Source organism: Cibotium barometz, chromosome 32, assembly GCF_041138505.1.
Source record: "Cibotium barometz isolate CiBa-2024 chromosome 32, ASM4113850v1, whole genome shotgun sequence".
Lineage (NCBI taxonomy): Eukaryota > Viridiplantae > Streptophyta > Polypodiopsida > Cyatheales > Cibotiaceae > Cibotium > Cibotium barometz.
This window is the reverse complement of record NC_141077.1, coordinates 38158341-38180236: the sequence shown is the minus strand read 5'-3', so window position 1 is coordinate 38180236 and position 21896 is coordinate 38158341. Positions and strand designations below refer to the sequence as shown.

Sequence of the window (21896 nt, the reverse complement as noted above, 5' to 3'; positions counted from 1 at the left end):
ACTAAATAATAAATGGAACATCCTGTGGACTCAAATTTCAGAATATGTGGTCCCCTTTCAAAAATCGTGCCGGCTCTATCCTCTTTTATGCAAATGGCGTAGCTTTATCGGCACATAAAACAAGGGACCTTAAAAAACACTTAAATGCATTACACTACTTTTGTATCTTGGGAAGACAAAGACCAAGATTATTGTTTCTTCTACACGAATTATGGGAGGCTACAATTTTATATTTGAGTGGGGATGGCAATAAAATATACATGCCTTGGTGTGGTTTTCTCTATAAAACTTAAGGTAGGGACATGATTAGCAAGGAAATATCCATACTTATTACATCTAGAGAGGCAATGCCTCCGGATACAAACAAAGTGTCTTCTCATTGACTCATTGGTCATACCAGCAACAACCACCACGTAAGTGGCACCAATCTTACATCTCTTAGCTAGAGCTCAACAAATAAAGTGTCTTCACATTGACTCATTGGTCACATCAGCAACCACAGAAGTGGCAGCATTTCGAGCAATCAATCTTACGTCTCTTAACTAGAGCTAGAGCTCGACTAAAAGATTGCTCGTCATTTTGCTCTCACCTCTCATAAATAACATTTATGCTACACCAAATCACTTTGGTTGTTAATCCCATTTTGGGTTAACTAGATATTGTCCACTACATATGAGAGTAGTAAATAAGTGTCATGAAAAAGCACTATAAAAGTTGTAATCTTAATGAGAAAGGTGGCCATGACTAAGCTCATTTAGTTAGTATATGAGTTTTGAGTACCCAAGTGTAAATAAGGGCCAATTGTATACAAGGCATTATCTCATAACGAATGGACACAATCTCCCTTTATGCTAATCGAGTTCTCTAGGCTGTCTTCTTGCTCTTTGCTCGTATGTGTGTGTGTGTGTGTGTGTGTAAGAGAGAGAGAGAGAGAGAGTTGAGAGTAGAGATTAGTTAATTCTTAGTACATGTTCCTACTTATCTTGTGTGTGAGAGAGTAGATAGTGAAAGGAGAGTAAGTCCGTACAAGAGGTAAAGAGACATGAGCTTAGAGACAAGGTAAGTTCCCCACAATGGTTGTTACTTCAAGAGACCCGATCTTGGATGGCTTCAAAAGACTCGAGCTTGGAGGCAAGGTAAGTTCCCCACACCGATTGTTGCTTGTTTTTTCTCTTTGATGAGTTCTAGAAAGAGCAGGAACAGACCATAACATTGGCATAGTTTGCAACTTGCTCCCTATACATAGATACCTTATTTCAGCTCGTCTCTTTTATGGATATCGAACACGATAGAGGGCAGACAAAGGCTCCCATGGCTAGCCTTGTTTTCATCAATGCAATCACACCACAAGGGATAGAAAGATACTAGCCGTGTGTCCGTAGAGCATATCTCCATAATTGTAATGTGCCCTGGCTGGCTCAGAACCTCGTCCTTCAAGGGCTTTGTGGTGAACCTTCATGCATCCATGGGGCATGTCCAAGACCTCTCCTGAGGGGTGGTTCCCAGAATCTTGGGTCTAGCATCTCTAAGATGCCCTAATAAGATAATTCTGTGGTGTCTAGATTAGTTTACCATTTGGAGGCCGTGATGAGAATTCATTGGGATGGGTCTCTCAAGGCATCCTCTAGTTTGGTGTCCATAGTCTATATGATGACACTCTAGCCACCATATAGAAATTATGAGAGCATTTGTTGATGTGTGAATTCCTAAATATCTTCATATCCGAATAAATCCATCTACGGTCATTATAAAAAAACATCCTTATTTCTTCATATCCGAATAAATCCATCTACGGTCATTATAAAAAACAGCCTTATTTTACTTTTTTTTTTAACGAAGGGTGGGGGTGGGTGCATCCGAGGGTTCCAGCTCTCAAGAGGGTTAGAATTTTTGCCAGCTTTGTAACCCTTTTCCTTTGACGTAGAGTAAGCGTGCAGCCTCGGCACAAGAGAGAACCCTAGCAGATCACAGTGCTCGATGTCATTAAATTTTTCCTTCCTTCGTTGCAATGACACTTGGGAGACGCATTGTACAATATTGGTCTCGTGGGACAGTTTGGCTGTCCGAAGAAGTTTCTCTCTCTTACACACTTTGTTTCCAATTTTTAGCCTACTCAAGGCACGCTTGTATTATTGCTTGGTCTCACATACCCTTTGGGCCTTTTGTAAGATGTTAATAAAATCAATCTTTCTTTCTCTCTCACACACACTCTATAACAGCAACACCACCTTGAGAATTTTTACAGCACCTTGAGAATCGGCAGGCTTCTACAGCAGCACAGCAGCCACTATGATTACAGCGTGTTGCCAAAAAGACACAGATAGGTACTGAACTTATGGTCCCAACACCATTAGACAATTGAGTGACTTTGTTCTAAACATCATGCAATATCTTGCTGTCTTGCTTATAACGTCAAGATCCAAAATTACAACAGCAGGAGAAGTCAGAGTTCAACTAACTCAACAATACAATTAGCTCTGTGGCATGTTTGAAAATGCGAGTTGGCCAATGTACAGAAACAAAGCAGAGCAGCACACATTATCTCGCCACAACTGCTCCATAGCATGAATTAAGAGAAATTTCGGGCAATGACCACATGTACATATGATACAGGTGCCTCATCATCCTGAGCTTGCTGTGATAATTCCATTTGATAGCGTCACCAAAAGAGAGTATCACGAAGTGCAATCTTTAGGCTGCTACTTGAAGCCTCCACAGCAACTAAAACCCTCCCTCAGTTGACAAAAAGAAACACTTGAGTGAGCTATACACCATCTCACATAAACCTCTCAATTATGTAACAAGCTAACCGAAAATAGTATAACAAAAAGAGAGTAACACCTGAAAAGACGTGAGATGGGCCCAGAAAAAAATCTTATTCTCTTTTAGTACATTGGCCTCCAAAACTACTGTTACTCTCAAAGAAAATCCATGCATGTCGTGGTGGTTTTTTGCAAGAACCTTCATCATTGCCAGTGAGCTATAAACTCTCGAGCATGAGAGTGTCCCTCAAGCTCACATTCAAGCTGTTTCGAAGGGCTCTCCTACCCAGGCCACCATTGCCTTTCCGCATCATGGCGACGAACTCACTATAATCTATGCATCCATCCTGCGTACATAGACACCACCATGAAAGCTCACTTACCAAAACAAAACATTCATTACTCCAACCCTAAGTCGAAATATGCTTACGTTATTTTGATCTATTTCTTTGATTATATCTATGATTTCGGCATCTCCCATCTTATGGTCAAGGCAGGCCTGTTGTAATTCTTCCACTGTAATATACCCACTCCCATCCTTGTCAAAGTAAGAAAAAGCAGCCGCCAGATCTTCCTCTCTTTGGAGCTTGTTCAAATTAATAGTTGCTGTTATGAACTCTTCGTAGTCTATGCTGCCACTTTTGTCGATATCCGCCTAAGCCATGCATTGTTAGTTAGAAAGTTGAGACAAGCACGAATCTAAAAGAGCACAGCTTACAAGTGATTTCATTACATGTGAGAAACCAGCAGATACACCACTTCCACAATTTATCAATCATCATGAAATGAGTTTATATACCGCTTCCATAAGAACTCGGATTTCACTATCCATGAGGCCAGAGCCGAGCCTTTCCAACCCAGCCTTCAATTCATCAAAAGTTATTGCACCACTTCCATCAGCATCTATCATTTTGAAAGTCTCCTTCAGTCCAGCGATTTCTTCTTCCGATAGCCTTTCGGCAATGACCTGTAAAAACAAGCAGTCCCACAAAGCTTATAGCCAAGCATGAGTGTACCACTTTAAGCAAGCATTTAAGTAAGAAACATAGAAGTTTTATACAGAAAGGAATATTTCTTTCAGCTGAAGGCAAAATTGGATCCGAATGATCCAACACGGCAAACTGTTATCAAAAGACAATCAGGAAACGAGGTGGTACACGCAATGCTATTTTCTTCATCTTATTCATTGCCATGAATTGATTCATTCGAGAGAGTATAGCAGGATCTAGAGGGCGATCTGGAGCCACGCCATCTTCACAAATCCATGGATGACCTGTTGAAATCGCCTTTTAAAATCAATACAACAATGCAAAACACCAGCTTCTAAGTATCTAATAGACGAATATTCATACATAGAACTTGGTGCGCAGTAAACCGTTCTCTTGGGTTGGAATTAAGCATATTCCTGATCAGGTTCTTTGAGCTTTCAGATATCTGCGGCCATGGGTCAGAGTGAAAGTCTAGGACTCCCCCAAGAACCTGATCGAAAATCCCCTGCTCCGTTTCTACATGTCAAAGAGAAGCCCATAAGAATTTAGAAATTTGGGATTTCTGAGAATTGAAAGTTTATAAAACACACTGGAAGACAACAACCCATACATACATGAAAGAAAATACAGCAAGGAAACATGTATAAGATCACCAGAAATTCCCCAGCTTCTTGCTGACAACCAATGCTAGCTCTGCAGGCTCTGCACCTAACTGTTACTTCCTGAACTCTTGCATGAATCCCCTATCTTCTGACTAAGTTTGTGGCACGTGAACAGGTGGTAAGTATCATTTCTATCCTTATTTATATTTGCAAAGGTTTAATAACCTTAGGACTTCACACTCACTTTAAATACCGGGCAGCCCACTCCCACTGGGCAGTGCCCGGGGCCCAGTTCCATAACTATTGTCCAGCTAGCCTGGTGGGCACCCTCACCTCCTTTCTCATCCACGTGAGGCCATTTAATGGCTTGGGCAATGCCCACCCTATACTTGAGGGCACTGCCACATGGCAGGAGGGGATTGGACCCCTTCCACCTCCTCTACACCAACTTTACTCCATGACTCTCTGTATCATTTTATATCACATTTGGGGCTGGCGCATCTCCCTTGCTCTCTAACTGAAAATCCATTAGTACTTGCTGTGGGCAACTACTGTACCTGCTGTACCTGATGTGCACTTGCTGTGGGGACCTTCTGTACCAACTGTACCTGCTGGGTACTTGTTGTCGACACCTACTGTACCTGCTGTGGGCACCTATTGTACCTGCTGTGTGCTTGCTGGGGGCACCTGCTGTACCTGTTGAGTACTTGTTGTGGCCACCTTCTGTACCTGACTATACCTGCAAGTACAAGCTGAAGCCCTAACCGTGCCTGCAAGTGCATGCTGAAACCTGCAAGTACATACTGAATACCATCCTACCTGCTGTGCATTTGCTGTGGGCACCTTCTGTACCTACTGTACCTGCTGAGTACTTGCTGCGGGTGCATACTGTACCTGCTGTGTACTTGCTGTGGACACCTTCCGCACCTGACTGTACCTGCAAGTACGAGCTGAAATCCTAACTGTACCTGCAAGTACATACTGAATACCATCCTACATCCACTACCACATGAACGTGTTGTGAACCGGCACCAAGTGTACCTGTTTGTGTACTCGTACCAAGGAGGCTTGAACCACAATCTCTGGGCTCCGTGTGGACAGCCGTTGAACACTATAGACAGCCTGCACAAAGTGGTCAAGGGGCTAGTTCACATGGCCAAGCAAGTGGTACTCATGCTTCTAAAGCTTTGGGCAATAAGCATATGCATGCAGGTTATATAGAGGAGCAAATACATGTGGGACAGCCTTCTCGAGGTAAAGAGAAGATCCAAGAGGATAATCCAAATGTATTGAAAGCAGAGATTGAGCGTGTCAAAAGGAAGTTGTATGCCAGGGAATAAGAGCTCAAGATGCTCTATGATAAGTTATAACCCACAGGTTCACAAGCTTATGGAGGCCACAAAGGCCGAGTCTATGGTGGCACACACTATGGATTCTATGGTGAAGGAGTTGGGTATGAATCCCCGAGAGGTAGCCCTCAACTACCTTATACGGACTGGAGATTTGGTGAAAGGCAATGCAGGGGAACTTTGTGTGAAAGAACCTCCGCATGGGGAGTCAGGTAATGCTATGTCTCCCAGGGTCAAGTCTTACGTGCACAAAGATGAGGCTTCCGTGACTTCCAAGCAAGCCTCCACCCCACATGGGTCGAGAAAAGAAAAGGATGTATATGGCAAAGAGAGTGGCAAAGAGGATCTTAATGTACATGTGATGCATGCATCACCATGTACATTAAGATCCTCTTTGCCACTCTCTTGGCCAAGAGGCTTAAAGAATTTAAAGCAAGTGATAAATCTGTAAAGTTTGAAGCCTATCATGGTAATTATGATGCTTACAATGGCTTTTATAGACTAGTTTGACATTGCCTTCAGTGATGAGAAATTCTCTGAGAAATCCAAGATTCGCCATGTAAGCATACTTCTAAAGGGTTCGGCTACCCATTGGTGGATCACGGAAAAGCTCTCTAGCAACCCCATTCTGACATGGGAGGACTTTAAAGAGAGATTTTATGGATTATTCTTGCCTCCCAATGCGGTGCAGAAGATCATGAGCAAGTGGGATAAGATTGAGCAGAAGGACAATGAGTCCGTGCAGACATATATAAACAAGTTTTGGAAGATCTACTTGGAGGCCTCACCATTCTTGCTTGTGGGTGAGCCCAAGAAGAAGAGTAAGTTCAAGTTTGGACTTCAACCGGTCTACAAGTCCGGTCTTGATACTCACCACAATGCTAGCTTGCAAGATTATATAGCAGCTGCTTTTGCCATCGAGCAATTGAAGCATAAATTGTAAGATTCTGGTAAAGGAGACCATGCGTTCAAGGGCAAAGAGAGGGCTGGGCATAACCAGCAAAAGTGCGGACAGTATGCTAAACCTTTTGTGAAAGATATAAAGAGTGGCAGGAAGGCTGAAAATATGCAGCCTAAGGATGCCTGTCAGAAAAAGCACAAGTTTAGCCTCACTCCTGAGCAAACGGAACAATATGCCAAGAAGGGTAAATGCTTCTCATGTGGTAGCAAAGATCACATGTTTAGGGAATGCCCGCAACGTAAGGAGGAGGAAAATGAGAAGCAACCAAAGGTAAATGTGCATGCCATTCCCGACATACAAGGGATTACAAAGCATGACAATAAAGAGCGAGTGGTATGTAAAGCATGGGGACATCCCATAGTCACAAAAAAACGTGTTTCGTCCAAACAAAACCTCTGAAACATTTCGTGGTGAAACGTAACCTGCGAAACTTCTGCCTAGTCAAGTTTCGCCCATTTTTTTATTTTTATTTTTTTAAAATTATTTTATATCCTCCTCGTCATCACTTTGCAACTTTCTCTAAAAAACCTCAACCTCTCAAATTTCAGGTTTCACTTTTCGTTGTTTTTTTGGGGGGGGGTTTTTTTTGTTGTTTTGGTTCCATCTCCTCTCTTCCTTCTTGTCTCCTCTTCCATCCTTCATTGTCTTCTCTTCTTCTCCATCTCCTTCTCTTTGCAACTCCTCTCCTCATCATCACTTTGCAACCTCCTCTCCTCCTTTCTCTAAAAAACCTCAACCTCTCAGATTTCAGGTTTCATTTTTTGTTGTTTTTTTTTTGAATGAGAGTGTTAATTAGGGTTAGAGTTCATGTGGGAGACATACACACAGAGAAGCAGGGAGAGAGAGAGAGAGTTGTGGGGATAAGTCAACTCACCAAGTGATGAGTGTGTGACTCCCCTATCACACATGTATATTGCACTAGTACACATAGCGCACTTAGTATATTAAAGGTACTAAGTATACTATGTACTATAACTTATGGGCTTGTACACACTATAAGGGTGGGCATAGTGCCTTTACCCCAACAACCTCCCACTTAAAGGCAAAGTGCCCTTAAGTAAAGGAAAAGAAAAAAATCAGCATGTACATGATAATATACAAGGCCATATCAAGGCTGAAACTGGCCTCATCCAATGCCCATCAAGTGTCTGCAATGAGCAAACCGCTCCAGAGGCAAACTCTTTGTCAACAGATTAGCCGGGTTGTCATCCGTATGAATCTTAACAAGCTGAATTTGCTTGTTCTCTATCACCTCTCTGATGAAGTGATACTTCACATCCACATGCTTCGTCTTTGCATGAAAAATAGGGTTCTTTGCCAACTGGATGGCACTCTGACTGTCACAATGCAACAATGGAATACCCCCTGTATAACCCAAATCAACCACTAACCGAGATAGCCATAATGCCTCCTTGCAAGCCTCTGTGGCTGCAATATACTTGGCCTCTGTAGTAGATAAGGCTGTGCACTTCTGCATCCTGGATATCCATGACACAGCACCTCCTGTGAATGTAAACACATAACCGGTAGTAGACTTCCGGTTATCTGGATGACCGGTGTTGGGGTAAAGGCACTATGCCCACCCTTATAGTGTGTACAAGCCCATAAGTTATAGTACATAGTACACTTAGTACTTTTAATGTACTAAGTGCACTATGTGTACTAGTGCAATATACATGTGTGATAGGGGAGTCACACACTCATGCTTTTCATGAGTTGACTTATCCCCACAACTCTCTCTCTCTCTCTCTCCCTTGCTTCTCTGTGTATGTCTCCCATGAATGAACTCTAACCCTAATTCAGGTTTCTCCCCATCAACTGGTATCAGAGCCCTTAGGTTATCCCTCCTTCTTCCCTCTTCTCCTTGATAGCAGGCGTTGGCGCTCAGCAGCCAGTTGATGCAAGAGAGTCTCTCTGATCATCGACTGTGAGAGATCAACTGCTGGTCGCCCTTGTGCAACACTGGTTACGTGGAGCTTTTCGTGGGCAGCAGAAAGAGTCAAGTGCCGTGCGTGACAGGCTCCGTTTCAGTCGGTAGCTGCAGCTTGTTCCGGAGCCTAAGAAGGACACGTGCATCGCTTCCCTGTAGCGCCGTGTAACGCTGGCCACAAGGCGAATAGAGCAGTCGACTCCAAGTCGTCAGCTTGGCGCTAGGCGAAACAGGTGAATACACAAGGCCGGACAGCTCATAGCGAATACGTCTACACAACTGGTATCGTGTAGCGTGGCTGAAACAACGAGCGAGCGCTGGGCGTAGATGCGCTAGGCTTTTTTTTTCAACACTTGCCCGACTAGCGATTCAAGAAGTCGCCTAGTCGACTTGCTCAAGCCCTACTGGCAAAGCGGCCATCCAACATCAGCTTCAGCCCAGCACCCGGCAGCAGCAGCCCAGAAGCTAAGCGTAGGCAGCCAGCAGCGTGGGTCTGCAGCATAGCAGGCGCATCTCCATCAACATCAGCAGACCGGCATAATCCGAATCCGTGTAACCATGCACTAATGCATCCTATTTGCCAAAACAAATGCACATATCCTGTGTGCCCTTCAGGTATCTCATGCATTTGTGAGACTTAGGATCAAGTTTGGTGCGCATTTCCCTGCGTATGTGCACGTACGCAACGCAACCAAACACTTTCAAGTGCTTGTATGACGGAGGCTTCCCTGTCCATACTTCCTCTGGCACTTTCCCACCAAGCCTCGTGTTAGGTGACCTGTTTATAAGATGAACGACTGTCATAACAGCTTCAGCCCAAAAACCATGAGGTAACGCAGCATGTGACAACATAGAACGGACCTTCTTCTGAATGGTCTTGTTTATCCTCTCTGCTGTCCCGTTTTGTGGAGGATCATAAGGAGTAGAGAGCTCCCTCTTGATGCCTTTAGCATCACAAAAGTCCTGAAACTGTTTGGACATATACTCTCCACCATTGTCGGAACGCAAAGCCTTCAGTGTTTTGCCAGTTTGATTCTCAACAAGAGCAACAAACTTCTGAAACACTGAGAATGTATCACTCTTCAAACGAAGAGGATAGACCCACACCTTACGTGTGGCATCATCAATAAAAGACACAAAATATTTTGCCCCTCTCAAAGAAAGCTGCGGCATCTCACATACATCTGTATACACAAGCTCTAACTGAGCATCTTTCTGTCCAAGAGCTTTCTTGTGGGGGCACTGTAGTTGCCTACCATATATACAATGCTCACAAAACTGAAAACTTGAAAACTTTAGAGAAGGCAAGTAACCCAAACGAGACAATTGCTCCATTCCTTTGACACTCATGTGTCCCAACCGGCTATGCCACATAGAAATTTCCGGCAGCTCGGTTGCATTTACATTAGCATGGTGACAAACACCTGCATGCATGAAGTAAAGAGTGTCCACCTTAGAGCCTCTGGCAACAACCAGTGAGCCCTTGCTAATCTTCCACTTTCCACGACCAAATGTGGTAACATAATCAGCATCATCAAGCTGTCCAGTAGAAAGCAGATTCTTCTTGATCTCAGGCACATGCCTGACATCATGGAGCATAAGCTGTGAGCCATCTGAAAACACAAGCCTCACATCACCTCTGCTAAGAATCTTGCATGCATGGTTATCACCCAAATAAACTACTCCTTCATTGCCAGCAGTATACCTGACAAACAAGTCTCTGCAACCTGTGACATGAAAGGAGGCACTTGAATCAATGATCCATGAGTGCATACCATGACCACCTGTAAGAAGTGAATGGGCATCAAGTGAAGACGTAAATAGGACCTCATCCTCACTGTCACCTGCATGTGACACATTGATTTCTTCAATTTTGACTCCACTTTTGCCCTTTGGCTTTACATCTTTGGCTTCATCTTTGTCTTTGTCTTTGCCTTTTCCCTTTTCCTTTTGATCATTTTTCCATTTGTAGCATTGTTTTTTGATGTGTCCCTTCTTGCCACAATAATGGCATTCCAAGTCCTTTTTGGAGCGGGACTTGCTCCTTCCCCGTTCTTGGCTTTTTCCCCTTTGCTGGGATCTCCCACGTGCATTCATTGCATTGGACTTTCCAACAGAATTGTTCTTCCTGTTCATCTCTTCTTGAAGAAGAGCACCCTCAACATCTGCATATGACAGCATAGCATTCGAATTGCTAGTGGCTGTCCTGAATGTGTCCCAACTCTCTGGCAAAGTGCATAAGAGAAAAGTGGCTTTGAACTCATCGTCCATTGCCAACTTTTGATTTATAACTTGGCTGACAATACCATTAAACTCATTTAGATGGGCTGTCATAGACGCCCCTTCCTTCATCTGAAGACCTATGAGTTTCTTCAACCAATACACTTTGCTTGAGGCACTTTGCTGGGCATACAAGTCCTGCAATCTCTGCCACATTCCCCAAGCTGTCTTCTCTTCACGAATGCTGAAAAGTAAAGAGTCTGACACAGATAACATGACAGTAGATCTTGCCAGCTCATCCATATCTTCCCACTCTTCAGCAGTAAGAGAAGCGGGCTTTACACCCCTTTCTTTGATAGGCTTGTGCTGCGTCTTCTGGAGCAACACATTATAGCACTGGGTTTGCCAAATATCATAGTTATGTGAGCCTTCAAGCTTCTTGATGTGAAGCAATGAAGAGCTCTCACCTGTGGTTGCCATAGTAATATGCAACCTGTCAATGCCTAACTCCCTGCAAAATGTGCAAACACTGCACCAAAAGCACACAAAGTGCTCACAGTTATTCTCCCAAGCTTTATCTCCCACTGGGGAAGCACAAATGCAACTCTAGTCCCACTGTATGTGATGAAATCACCAAAATCTGGTTGCTGCAGATTTAGGACAGCACCTTAAATGTGCTCTGTTGCCCTTCCAAAGTACTGTACAACAGTACCAAGTGCTCACTTGTGATGTACCAAACCTGTACCGACAAGTACAGCAGCTGAAATTGAACCTTTTCCTCACTCAAATCAGTGTACAGCCATGCCAAACTTGCACAAAGCTGTGCCAAATCTGTACCAGCAAGTACAACAGCAATAAATACTCTCCTGGCTGTCCAAATGAGTGAAAATCAGACTTTTACAGTCCCGAACACTGCATACAACAGTCCCGAACAGAAATTGGACAAAAGCCCCTTGACTACAAGCTGATTTCTGAGGATTCAAGGCATAAAAGTCTTGCCTGCTGCTTTGCCGAGCTCAACAAGCATAAAATCTTGAAAAGCCCCTTGATTTAAGATCAATTTCTGATCATACATGGTACATTAACGCACATGAAGGCATCCAGAGTCTTCGCGATGCTTCCCCTTGGCCACATATACATCCAATACATGAAAGCCCCTTGATTTACAGGCACATTTAGTGCTTGTCAGGCATCAACACATTGCCCAAAGCATCAAATGCGATTGCCTGCATGCAAATCAATCCAATCGGCACAAAAGCCCCTTGATTTGCACTGCAATTCATATTGGGGAGACGCTTTCCAAACCAACTTGGAGGCAAGCCATGAAAGCGAAGCTTGACTCTATTGAATGGAATCACACTTGGGAGCTGGTTCCTAGACCGGCAATGTGGAAGGTGATTGGTGTCAAATGGGTCTATAAGACCAAGTACAAATCGGATGGGACTCTGGATAAGCACAAGGCCACGCTTGTGGCCAAAGGCTATTCACAGAATAGCTGGCGTGGATTTTGATGATACCTTTGCACCAACTACTCAAATGACGACCATACAGACAGTTCTTCCTCGTGCTGCACTCTCTCATTGGCCCATCTTTCAAATGGATGTCAAGTCGGCATTCCTCAACAAGGAGCTAAAGGAGGAAGTTTATGTGGAACAGCCCAGGGATTTCAAGTTCCTCGCTCCAAAGGTATGGTCTACAGGCTGAAAAAGGCCTTATATGGTTTGAAATAAGCCCCCATGGCTTGGTTTGAGAAGATTCATGCTTTCTTTCAACAAAACGGTTTCAAGTGGTCGGCGGCTAATCCAAATCTCTACATCTATCCCAAGAAAGGGTTGTATACTCTTATCATTCTCTATGTGGACGACTTGATCATCAAAAGCAACCATACAGCGCACATTGCTCAGACAAAGGTTGCCCTCAGTCAAGAATTTACGATGACAGATCTCGGGTTGCTTCACTTCGTTCTTGGATTGGAGATTTTTCAACGCTCAGATGGCATATTCATTTCTCAGCAGCGGTATGTTACAAAGCTGCTAGAGGCCTTCAAGATGACAGATTATAGGCCCATCACTTCCCCCATGGATAACTCTCCTCTGGATCCGATGCAGCAGCACATACAATTCTGTGCAGGAAACTGGTTGGTTCCTTGATTTGGTTGCTCAACACACGGCCTGATTGTGCATTTGTGGTGGGAACTCTCAGTGCTTTCATGCAGACAGCACTCCACATGTTGCGGTATCCCACAGCTAATCCTTGAAGGGGCAGCAGATAAACAAAGTAGCTATGGCATGAGCAGGGCACAGAGGAATCCTAAGAAGAGGCTTCTGGTGGGTGTAGGATCAGGTCGGCTGGCACTGGATTATGCTACTGGGCTAGTCGGCGCAATATAAACATATAATGTGTTTTTTGCTGCTAGCCGACACCAATTAGTTAGCATAGGTGGTGTTCCCAAAGCCTATAAATAGGCTCAACAAAGAATCATTAGAGCTATTTAGTCCTTTATGGACAATTAAAGGAATGAGTCAGTAGACTAGGACTTTTTGGAGTCAAGAACCTTTTTCAAGGGCAGCCTAGGGCTTGCCAAGAGTATTTCTCATGTGGTGGAAACTTAAAGGAGCTTAATGATTCAAATGTGGCCTACATACAAGCCTACAAAAAATCCCATTTAGGGTAAAAGTTAGTGAACCAGCTTAATACTCGACTAGAATACTCCTCTCAGAGCCGTGGTGACGGACCAGAAACTGATCCATATAGCCACTAAGGATAAGAGCCTGATCCAATTAGGCAGGTGAATTGTTTGTTGAGGTGTAGAATCTAATAACTAATGTTTAGAACACTCACAACACACTGAATAAACATCATGACATGGGTAGTAGCCTGTGCATAATCTCTACAGAAGTTAACTTGCATTAATTATCTGAGATGGAGTAAGATGTGGATCAGTATATCAAACATTGCTGCCCTTGCTGAAGGTCGTAACTTCGGTGACAACCAAGGTTAAGACATCAGTATGTCAAACATTATTGTCCCTTGCTGAAGGTCTTAACCTCGGTGACAACCAAGCCACAGACAGACTTCCAATTGACCTAAGAGCTTTAGCAAGTTCCAATTAATCACTAAGTAGGGTACAATAATGGGTATGGATAGAAGCCAATGCTGTTGGCTTCTTAAATTGTGTTATAGCACTGTAAATCAAGCATGCACATGCAAGAAATTAAGGTAGACGAATATGCATGAACCCTACGGGCTAAACAGAAAACTTCAAGAGACCCTATTAAGCAAGGGCAGCTCTAAAAACCAAACCAGGAATTCACAAGTGAGTAAACCCCTGAAAAACCTGTTGTAATTGGTGGCTTGGCCAAAAAATGCAGTTCCAAAATGCGCACAAATGAGCTGCGGCCTGCGATAGTGGCCGCACTCCCCAGATCAATATAGATTAATTTCATACATAAAATTTTTAAATACACGTCAGCTTGTGATCAAGACGCATAGCAACCACCTTTGAGGTCAACAAAAGATAATCATAAAGACAAGCTTTTTCTCAACAAGAACCGTTGATGATAAACCTACACATAAGAATTCCCGGCATAGTTTACATGAGAAGTAGATTTCACAGCCAAAGGTATTGCTCTTGCTTGATCTTTAAGATCTCGAATTTTCTAACGAGGTCAAGAGACTAAACTATCCTTCACTTGAATAAGCCAGATAGAAGGAAAACTATCACTAACTTAATGTGAAGAAATCAGCACTTTTTCCTAACCGAAATCAAGCACAGCCATTGATCTAATCATATGAAGAAATCAATGCTTTTTTCCTAACCAGAATCAGACATAGCCGTTGATCTACTCTTTTGAGAAATTCTTTAGGGTTTTATTTAATTACTCGAATTCCTATTATTTGAATTTAATTATTGAAACCTCACTGATTTTAGCTTAACCCCGGTTAGCCACCACCCTACCACAGGAATCGGTAGAACCAGACACTTACTCACCCACCCATAGTTGAATGCGTTTTTTAACTAGTTTGAAGAGAGCATAACTCCCTCTAAACAGCATAAGTCTAGATACCAATGTCTTAGCTTTTATAACATACCTGCCCAAAAAGGAGGGACCCCACTGAGTAGAATGTACAAAATAACTCCAGCACTCCAAACATCCGCCCGAGGACCATAAGACTTACGCAACACCTCCGGAGCAACATAGTAAGGACTTCCTACCACATCTCGAAATGTTTCGCCTACAAAAACAAATAAACACTCTTATTTTCTCGGCTAAACTTTAGGTACATATCAAAATCTTTCAAAAATAAAAAATAAAAAAAAAATACATGGTATGCGTGCGTGCGTGTGCATCTTACGTTTAAAGCGCACACGTGCAGCTGCACTACAAAGTCTACAATAGAACAATTACAGAATGGCACCAAACTCAACAGTTTTTACATGGTTCTCAGGTGTGGATTCGGATTCTGGACTACGAGTCCATACAATACAATATACTTGTTACGCCCCACTCTTGACCACCAGCTGGTAGCCTAGTGATAGCGCATGAGGCATCACCTTGTAAGGGGTTAAGGGATTGGACCCACCCGCGTGTGAGTGTATAGATGATGGAAAAAATCTTTATAATTTTTATATAATAAAAAAAACAAGCCCCACTTTTGTAATGGTTAGAGAGCGAGGATTGAGAGTGGAGGCATCATTCGACTCGACATTAGCATCCCAACTTGCTTTGTTGTATCCCCTGCAAGGCGTCGTAAAAAAGCATCAGAATAAGCTTCATACAACACGATCCATCATTTTGTGAGGCATGTCAGGCAAGACCTCTAGGCTCTATGGTCGGGACATGAGACAGGTCAATGGTCCTTGAAATTCTGTCAATCAACTTGAAGTGTATTGTGGTACCCAAGCCATGGATAGAAAATGAGAGAACAATCTCTCCTTGCCAAAAAGATGAAGGTGACGAAACTCTCTGTCGAATGATTCAATAAATCACCCTAATTCGATCCAATTTGATGCACTTGATTTGACAAATCAAATGATAGCTTGTGGCCCTCCTAGTGTTTCCTGCGATGATGCACTAAGGTAGCAATTAAGAGTCTGCAAGGCCCACTATAAGTTTCATTTCAGCTAACCATCAAAAACTGATGCAACAGAACAGAGAGATCGAGATAAATGATCGTTGGAGGATCTGCAAGGGCACAAGTCTCCCAAAATCAGCATGAGTGGGGGAAAGAATTTTCCACTTATCAAGGTGGCTTACTTCAAAAGCATTCTACCTGGTTAAAGACCTTTTAAAATAATGTACAGATTTTAGTAATGACCCAAAATTTGAGTGTGTGATATCGTGGTGTCCCAGTGGATTCCAAGGGTAATGCGTGCTAAGAAACACAACATAATCACAGGATAGAGTGCGCCTAAACCACACAAAAAATAGGACCTGTTGACTGAAACTTCCTGTTGAAGTCACAATAGTCCACGCAAGTAGGCCAAAGTCTGCAGGGGCATCCCAATAAGAACACGCTCAACTCAAGGATCCGTCAAAAAGAGAGATAAACAAACGTGAGGTGAGACCTGACCAAGGGGGACAATTGAGAAATGTATCTTTTCTTTGTGATGATCCCTGATGATCCATTTGACAGGTAAGTCAACAAATGACTTATAGTGAGATAGATACAGAAAACGTAGTCTTAGTCTTATCACTATGGACCTGATGACCTGAACTCTTGAGAGGAACGAGAGATCAGCCGGAAGTGAATGCTTAATCTTTGATACAATATCAGAACACAATTACAAGCTGGCTGCTGCTGCACACATTTTTGCTGCAAGAGCGATGCTTATGAAGGAGGTGGGTAGCAACATCTCGTCCAGCCGCAGGCCATCTTGTTGTTTTGACTGGCCGTTAAGCTCGTCTCCCAGCTGATTTTTTTCCCTCCACTTCATGCTCTTCAAGCGGAACTAACATTGTCTCCAAGTTGGCCCTCCATTGAAAACCATTTTGCTGCCCAGCCTAAGCGCTGCACCTTTGTGCCACAAATCGGGGTTGATAAATGCAAGACCTTAATCAGGCTCAATTCTAAACACTAACCGCTTGCATTTGAACGCATCAGAGTAATGCTATCAGAGTAGAACAACTTTTCTATTGGTTAAATCTCTATGGATATACCCACTAGCTTCTCCTGTGGGAGGTAAGGTTCTCCTTTGACCGGACTTACTCCTCTAAATGATAGCACAGCAACAGCCTTTGCCAGAAGGATGGTCAAAGGCCTACAAGCTGCAGACGAGAGGTCAACGGCTTGTTGTGGACCATTAGACTCTCCCTTCTTTAAAACCTTGCTTGAGATTTACACCTACATTTAAGGTCAGTGCAAGAACTCTTGCAACTTCATCAAGCGCGACTGTCCAAACACTGAAGTGATGATGAATAGAGCATGCCCAAGCAGTCCTCAAAGTATGCAAACTTGAATAACAGCCGATAATGTGCAGGCTCTTGGCAGCGACCATGCTGCAGAACTCCCAAGTTCCATAATATTGGGGGAATGCTTTGCTGGCCATCAATTAGTGAAAGGCTATCTTACTTGGTATATATAATACTGGGGACATGCTTTGCTGGCCATCAGCTACCTTACTCGGTAAATATAATAGAGGAGAAAGTATTGGTCCCTGGCGTTGTAGTGGAGTTGGTAAGGCTCCCAGCCACTGTTCGCAGGTTCTACTCCTGCTCTCTACACTGGTGCACGTTCAATCGGCAACATAGATTGAAGCAAGCCGATTGAAAATGGAAACGTTTTGTTTCTTTCAAGTACCTTGCTTGCCAATTTTCTTTTCAATCAAACTTCTACGAAAAAGTATCATGCCTGCGGCTCTCCCACCAGTGCAAATTATGGTGATTTGAACCACAAAAAAGTAGGCTAAAATGTATTGAATCATATGCTTTCTACAAGCCATTCTTGCCACGAAGATCCCTGGATGCTAATTTTTAAGCACACCAAAGCCCCTGGATGCTGATTTTTTAGTGGCTAGGAAAGCAAAACCTACATATACAAGAGTGCAGGAAGTATACTGGCATGATAAGGAGCTCGGGGTGCAATTCGGCATTCCCCAAACCATGTGGCACAAAACATCTTGGAAGCTAAACTTTCAATGGCTATCATCTTGTTAAGATAAGCAAAATTACGCACACACAGGAAAGCAGGTAGCATGATGAAGCTTATGTGAATTATTGCAACAAACGGTCCCTGAATCCTAAATTTCAGAATTCAAGAGCAAAAACCACAATGATGATGCACACACAGGAAATCAGGGATAATAATGGCAGAGCTTGTGTGCAATAAGTACTCATTGATGCTACTTCCCGACATTGGATGTCAGAGCATCGAAAGCGAGAGAGAGAGGTACCTGGCTTGAAGAAGACGGAGAGGCCAAAGTCGATAGCCTTGAGAGGCGAGTCTTCCTGGTCATTAGAGAAAAGGAAATTCTCCGGCTTCAGATCACGGTGCATAACACCAAGGGAGTGGCAAGCTTCAACCACAGAAACAATGGTTTTAATAAGGCGGGCGGCCTCACGTTCACTATAATGGCCTCGCTGGATGATACGATCAAAGAGCTCACCGCCTGCACAGAGCTCCATTACCAAATAGACAAAGCTAGGGTCCTCGAAGGCCCCTCTGATGGAGACAATGTTAGGGTTTCCGGAGAGATGGTGCATGATGCGAATCTCTCTGCGCACATCATCCACATCGTCGCGGGAGACGAGCTTACACTTATCGATGGACTTGCAGGCATACTCCTTGCCTGTGGCCCTCTCCACGCAGAGGTAGGTTGTGCCGAACTGGCCCTGACCTAGCTTGCGCCCCAGGTCGTAGAGCTCCTTGAAGTTTTCTGTGTGGCGCTGGAGAACAGAAGAGGTGAGGGAGGGAGAGGGAGGACCTCCTCGCGAGCGCGGCATTCTGACTGGTGTAGGAGCTGGATGCGGGCGAGAGGGAAGGTCAATGCCTAGCGATGCCGTGAGCTTCGAGAAGCTTAGTGGAAGACAATTGCCCATTTTACTTCCGGATGATGGTAGCCATCGGGACACTTGATCACTGTTCTAGCGGAGAAGGGAGAGAGCACAGACCTGAATGGAGAGACATCGCCAAACTTAGCTCCACCTGTAACGGCACGTGCCTATGTCCTAGGTACCTGCACGAATGAATAATATTATTCGAGGACATGCTATAAGGCACCAAAACTGCCGTTAATAAATTTATGTGTACATGTTTGTAAATCTTGTATCTATTATTCGTTTTTGTAATAGCCATGTGCTTCTAGAGGCCATGTCCCTAGTATGGAAGGGCATGTTTATGCACTAGCACTAATGGCTACGAGATCAGTGAGGGAGTAGCACTCATATGCATTGACGGCTACGAGATTACCGAGGAAGTAGCACTCAAATTCACTGATGGCTACGATCACTAAGGAAGTAGCACTCATATGCATGGAGGAGCTTTAAGTCGTGCTAATTTGCCTTAGGGCAAAAGAACAGTGTCGTTACCCACGATCATCAGCAAGGGAAGTAGCACTCATATGCATGGAGCTACATGTAGAACCATCATACATGTTGTTACATTTGGAATGGTAGGGCATGAGAGGCATTCATAGGGGATACTCCTAATGTTAGACGTTAGACACCCAAGTACTTCGTGATAACTTTTCAAATGAATACCTCTAAGAAGCTATCCCTAGCACCAAATGTTCGGACATTATACACCCAAGGACTTAGTGATAAATTTTACTATAAGAACCTATCCCCACCACCAAGTTAAACATCCAAAGACTTAGTGTGATGAATTTTTCAAAAGAATAGCTCTAAAAAGATATCCCCACCTCTAACAAGTTAACTTGACCCAAGGGGCAACAATGAAACACACATATAAAATACACTTCGTAAATGCTAGGCTTGCACTTATGGTCATGTTGGGGGAGAAGTCATGGTACTTCTTATTTTTAAAAATCATTCTCAAAAATCACATTTATAGCCTATTCCATATTCAAGCCTATGATTCCTTTTGCAAAAATATACCCATGGCCATGGAGCTAAAGGTTGAGTTCCAAAATAACTGCATCCATACTTTAACTTGATCTTGGAAGGGGTATAAATGAGGAGCTTGAGGTTGTTTGATGGATATGCCATCAAGCTTCCATGAAGCATTGCAAGAGCAAATTTAGGTTATTACCTGATGGTATTGGAAGCAAACAAAGTTGGCCACCACCATCAATTGCACACACCATGGGAAGGTGAGGTGAAACATGATGTTTTTTCATAAAAGAAATTTAGAAATTTTGGCAACAATCAATAAATTTTCAAGGGAATATTTTCAAAAATTGCCAAGATTCCCACTCCTTTAACATATGTTGGTTGCCTAAGAAGTGATCGATAAGGGGGGCTTAGAGGGGATGGTCACCAAAAATATGGCTTTCAAAGAGGGAATAGATATATATTCTATTTAGAAAATGTGTAGAGAGCCTTGTAGAGGAGGGATGAATGGGGAAGAGGCTTGAAAAGGGTGGAGGGTTATAGCCTTTGGCTATAGGTTCTAGGAGAAGTCCTCCAAAAAAAACTAGATTGGAAGCATCCAAAGCTATTCATCCACATGTGAACAGACTAGAAGCATCCAAAGCTAGTCATGGGAAGGTGAGATGAAACACATGATTATAAATTTTCCAACTACAATAAAAACCATGTGAGCTTACTGCATCTTACAACCATAAATCTAGAGAAAATAAAGCTTCTAATTCCAATTTCACATGTCGGCATAGGGACCTTGCTCACAATTTCAAGAGAAGTAGCCACTAACAGAAACAACAGAGGATGAGGCTGCACACAGCAACACCTGTGTCAAAGCCCTCCAAACCTATTCAAGTGCTCCCTAGCAGATTCTTCTACAACCTCCCTCCCCACTTCTCACTTCAAACACCCCGACACACACACCTCCCCCCACCGCACCCCCCCACCCTATTAGCAGTCATCTCCTGTCTGTACACTATACCAGGGCCTCTATTGTAGGTGTGTGAATTTTGTAGAATCTTAAAAACATAATAGACAGGTTACCCATCCTTGATGTGCGAGATGCTGAAAGATTGCATTCATTTACTATAGAAAGATCAAGGTGGCATGTGCCCATATGATTGTGTCCACTTTTAAATATAAGTGTTGATATTTAGTATTTCAAAAAAATTTGGCTTACTTTTGATAACCTTTAAACATATGCAATTTCTAAAAATAAAGTGCTCTTGATTATGTAACTTTTAGCTTTCTTAAGCCATTGAACTCAATATTTTAAATGTCATGCTTAGTGCAACATCCCTTTTGGGAGCAAGGTTTGAAACAAGTTTTACAAGACTAGCAGAAATGACCTCCATGTTCTTGCTTAGCGCAACATCCCTTTTCGGTACAAAATAATGACTTTGGACTAGGACTAGGACTAGCTAGTCATGCATCTAGCGAGGACTCCTCTGTCGAGCGAAAGGCTCAACTTTTGCATCACTCAACCAAGAAGAAGAAAATAGCATAGACAACCTAAAGTTATCTTCTCCAGATGGAGATGGATCTTCATTAGCTTTGCCATGTTAAGGCCATGGATTCATATGGGACCTACACGATAGTTGGAAGCTCACCTAAATAAGACAACCCTTCAAGCCAAGACAATGGCCAATAAAGGTGATGAGAAGAACCCATGAGCTTTGACCAAGATAAGCTCTATCAAAGCTCAATAAAGTTAAGGCTAAATTAGAAAGGAATGCAAAACTCAAAGAGCTTGCTAAGCCTCAAGAGGAAGACCCGAGGCAACAATCACCTGGGTACTACAAGTCCTACAATATCGAGGACAAAGTGGTTCACAGTCCCAGGTGGAGCCTCATGCCTCTTATGATGGCCCCACTAAGGTCAAAGAAGTAATTCTCATTGGCCCTAGTGAAGAACATAAGCCAACCTTTATCACCAAATACCTCACCCTCCTTGAGAAAGAAGGAGGAACCTTTATCACCAAATACCTCACCCTCCTTGAGAAAGGAGGAGGAAACTTTATCACCAAATACCTTACCCATAAG

At 43.2% G+C, this 21896-nt stretch overlaps 1 protein-coding gene across 3 annotated transcripts; it reads right to left on the bottom strand.

Annotated features, from left to right (window-relative positions):
• Nucleotides 1-2367: 2367 nt before the first annotated feature.
• Nucleotides 2368-18981, bottom strand: LOC147620164 (calcium-dependent protein kinase 26-like). Of its 3 annotated transcripts, none has more exons than XM_086772359.1 (8): nt 18207-18981; nt 14906-15049; nt 4115-4267; nt 3920-4035; nt 3562-3729; nt 3193-3417; nt 2842-3109; nt 2368-2733 (listed from the first exon to the last, which is right to left on the bottom strand). In XM_086772359.1, exons 1-7 carry the CDS (start codon nt 18850-18852, stop codon nt 2981-2983), a joined length of 1581 nt encoding a protein of 526 aa, XP_086628485.1. In that variant the 5' UTR covers nt 18853-18981; the 3' UTR covers nt 2368-2733; nt 2842-2980. The 3 variants fall into 3 exon arrangements, with proteins under 3 accessions (XP_086628485.1, XP_086628484.1, XP_086628483.1); XM_086772358.1 differs by having other exon boundaries at nt 2368-2729; XM_086772357.1 differs by having other exon boundaries at nt 2368-2721.
• Nucleotides 18982-21896: the final 2915 nt, after the last annotated feature.

What these genes read in the sequence shown, in the direction of transcription:
- LOC147620164 (XM_086772359.1), bottom strand. Translation starts at nt 18,852, where the DNA reads ATGGGCAATTGTCTTCCACTAAGCTTCTCGAAGCTCACGGCATCGCTA. An exon ending in CTCCGTCTTCTTCAAGCCAG is followed by an intron (nt 15,050 to 18,206) that starts GTACCTCTCTCT and finishes TTGTTTTTGTAG; the next exon opens with GCGAAACATTTCGAGATGTG. An exon ending in GGTCCCTCCTTTTTGGGCAG is followed by an intron (nt 4,268 to 14,905) that starts GTATGTTATAAA and finishes TTTGACATGTAG; the next exon opens with AAACGGAGCAGGGGATTTTC.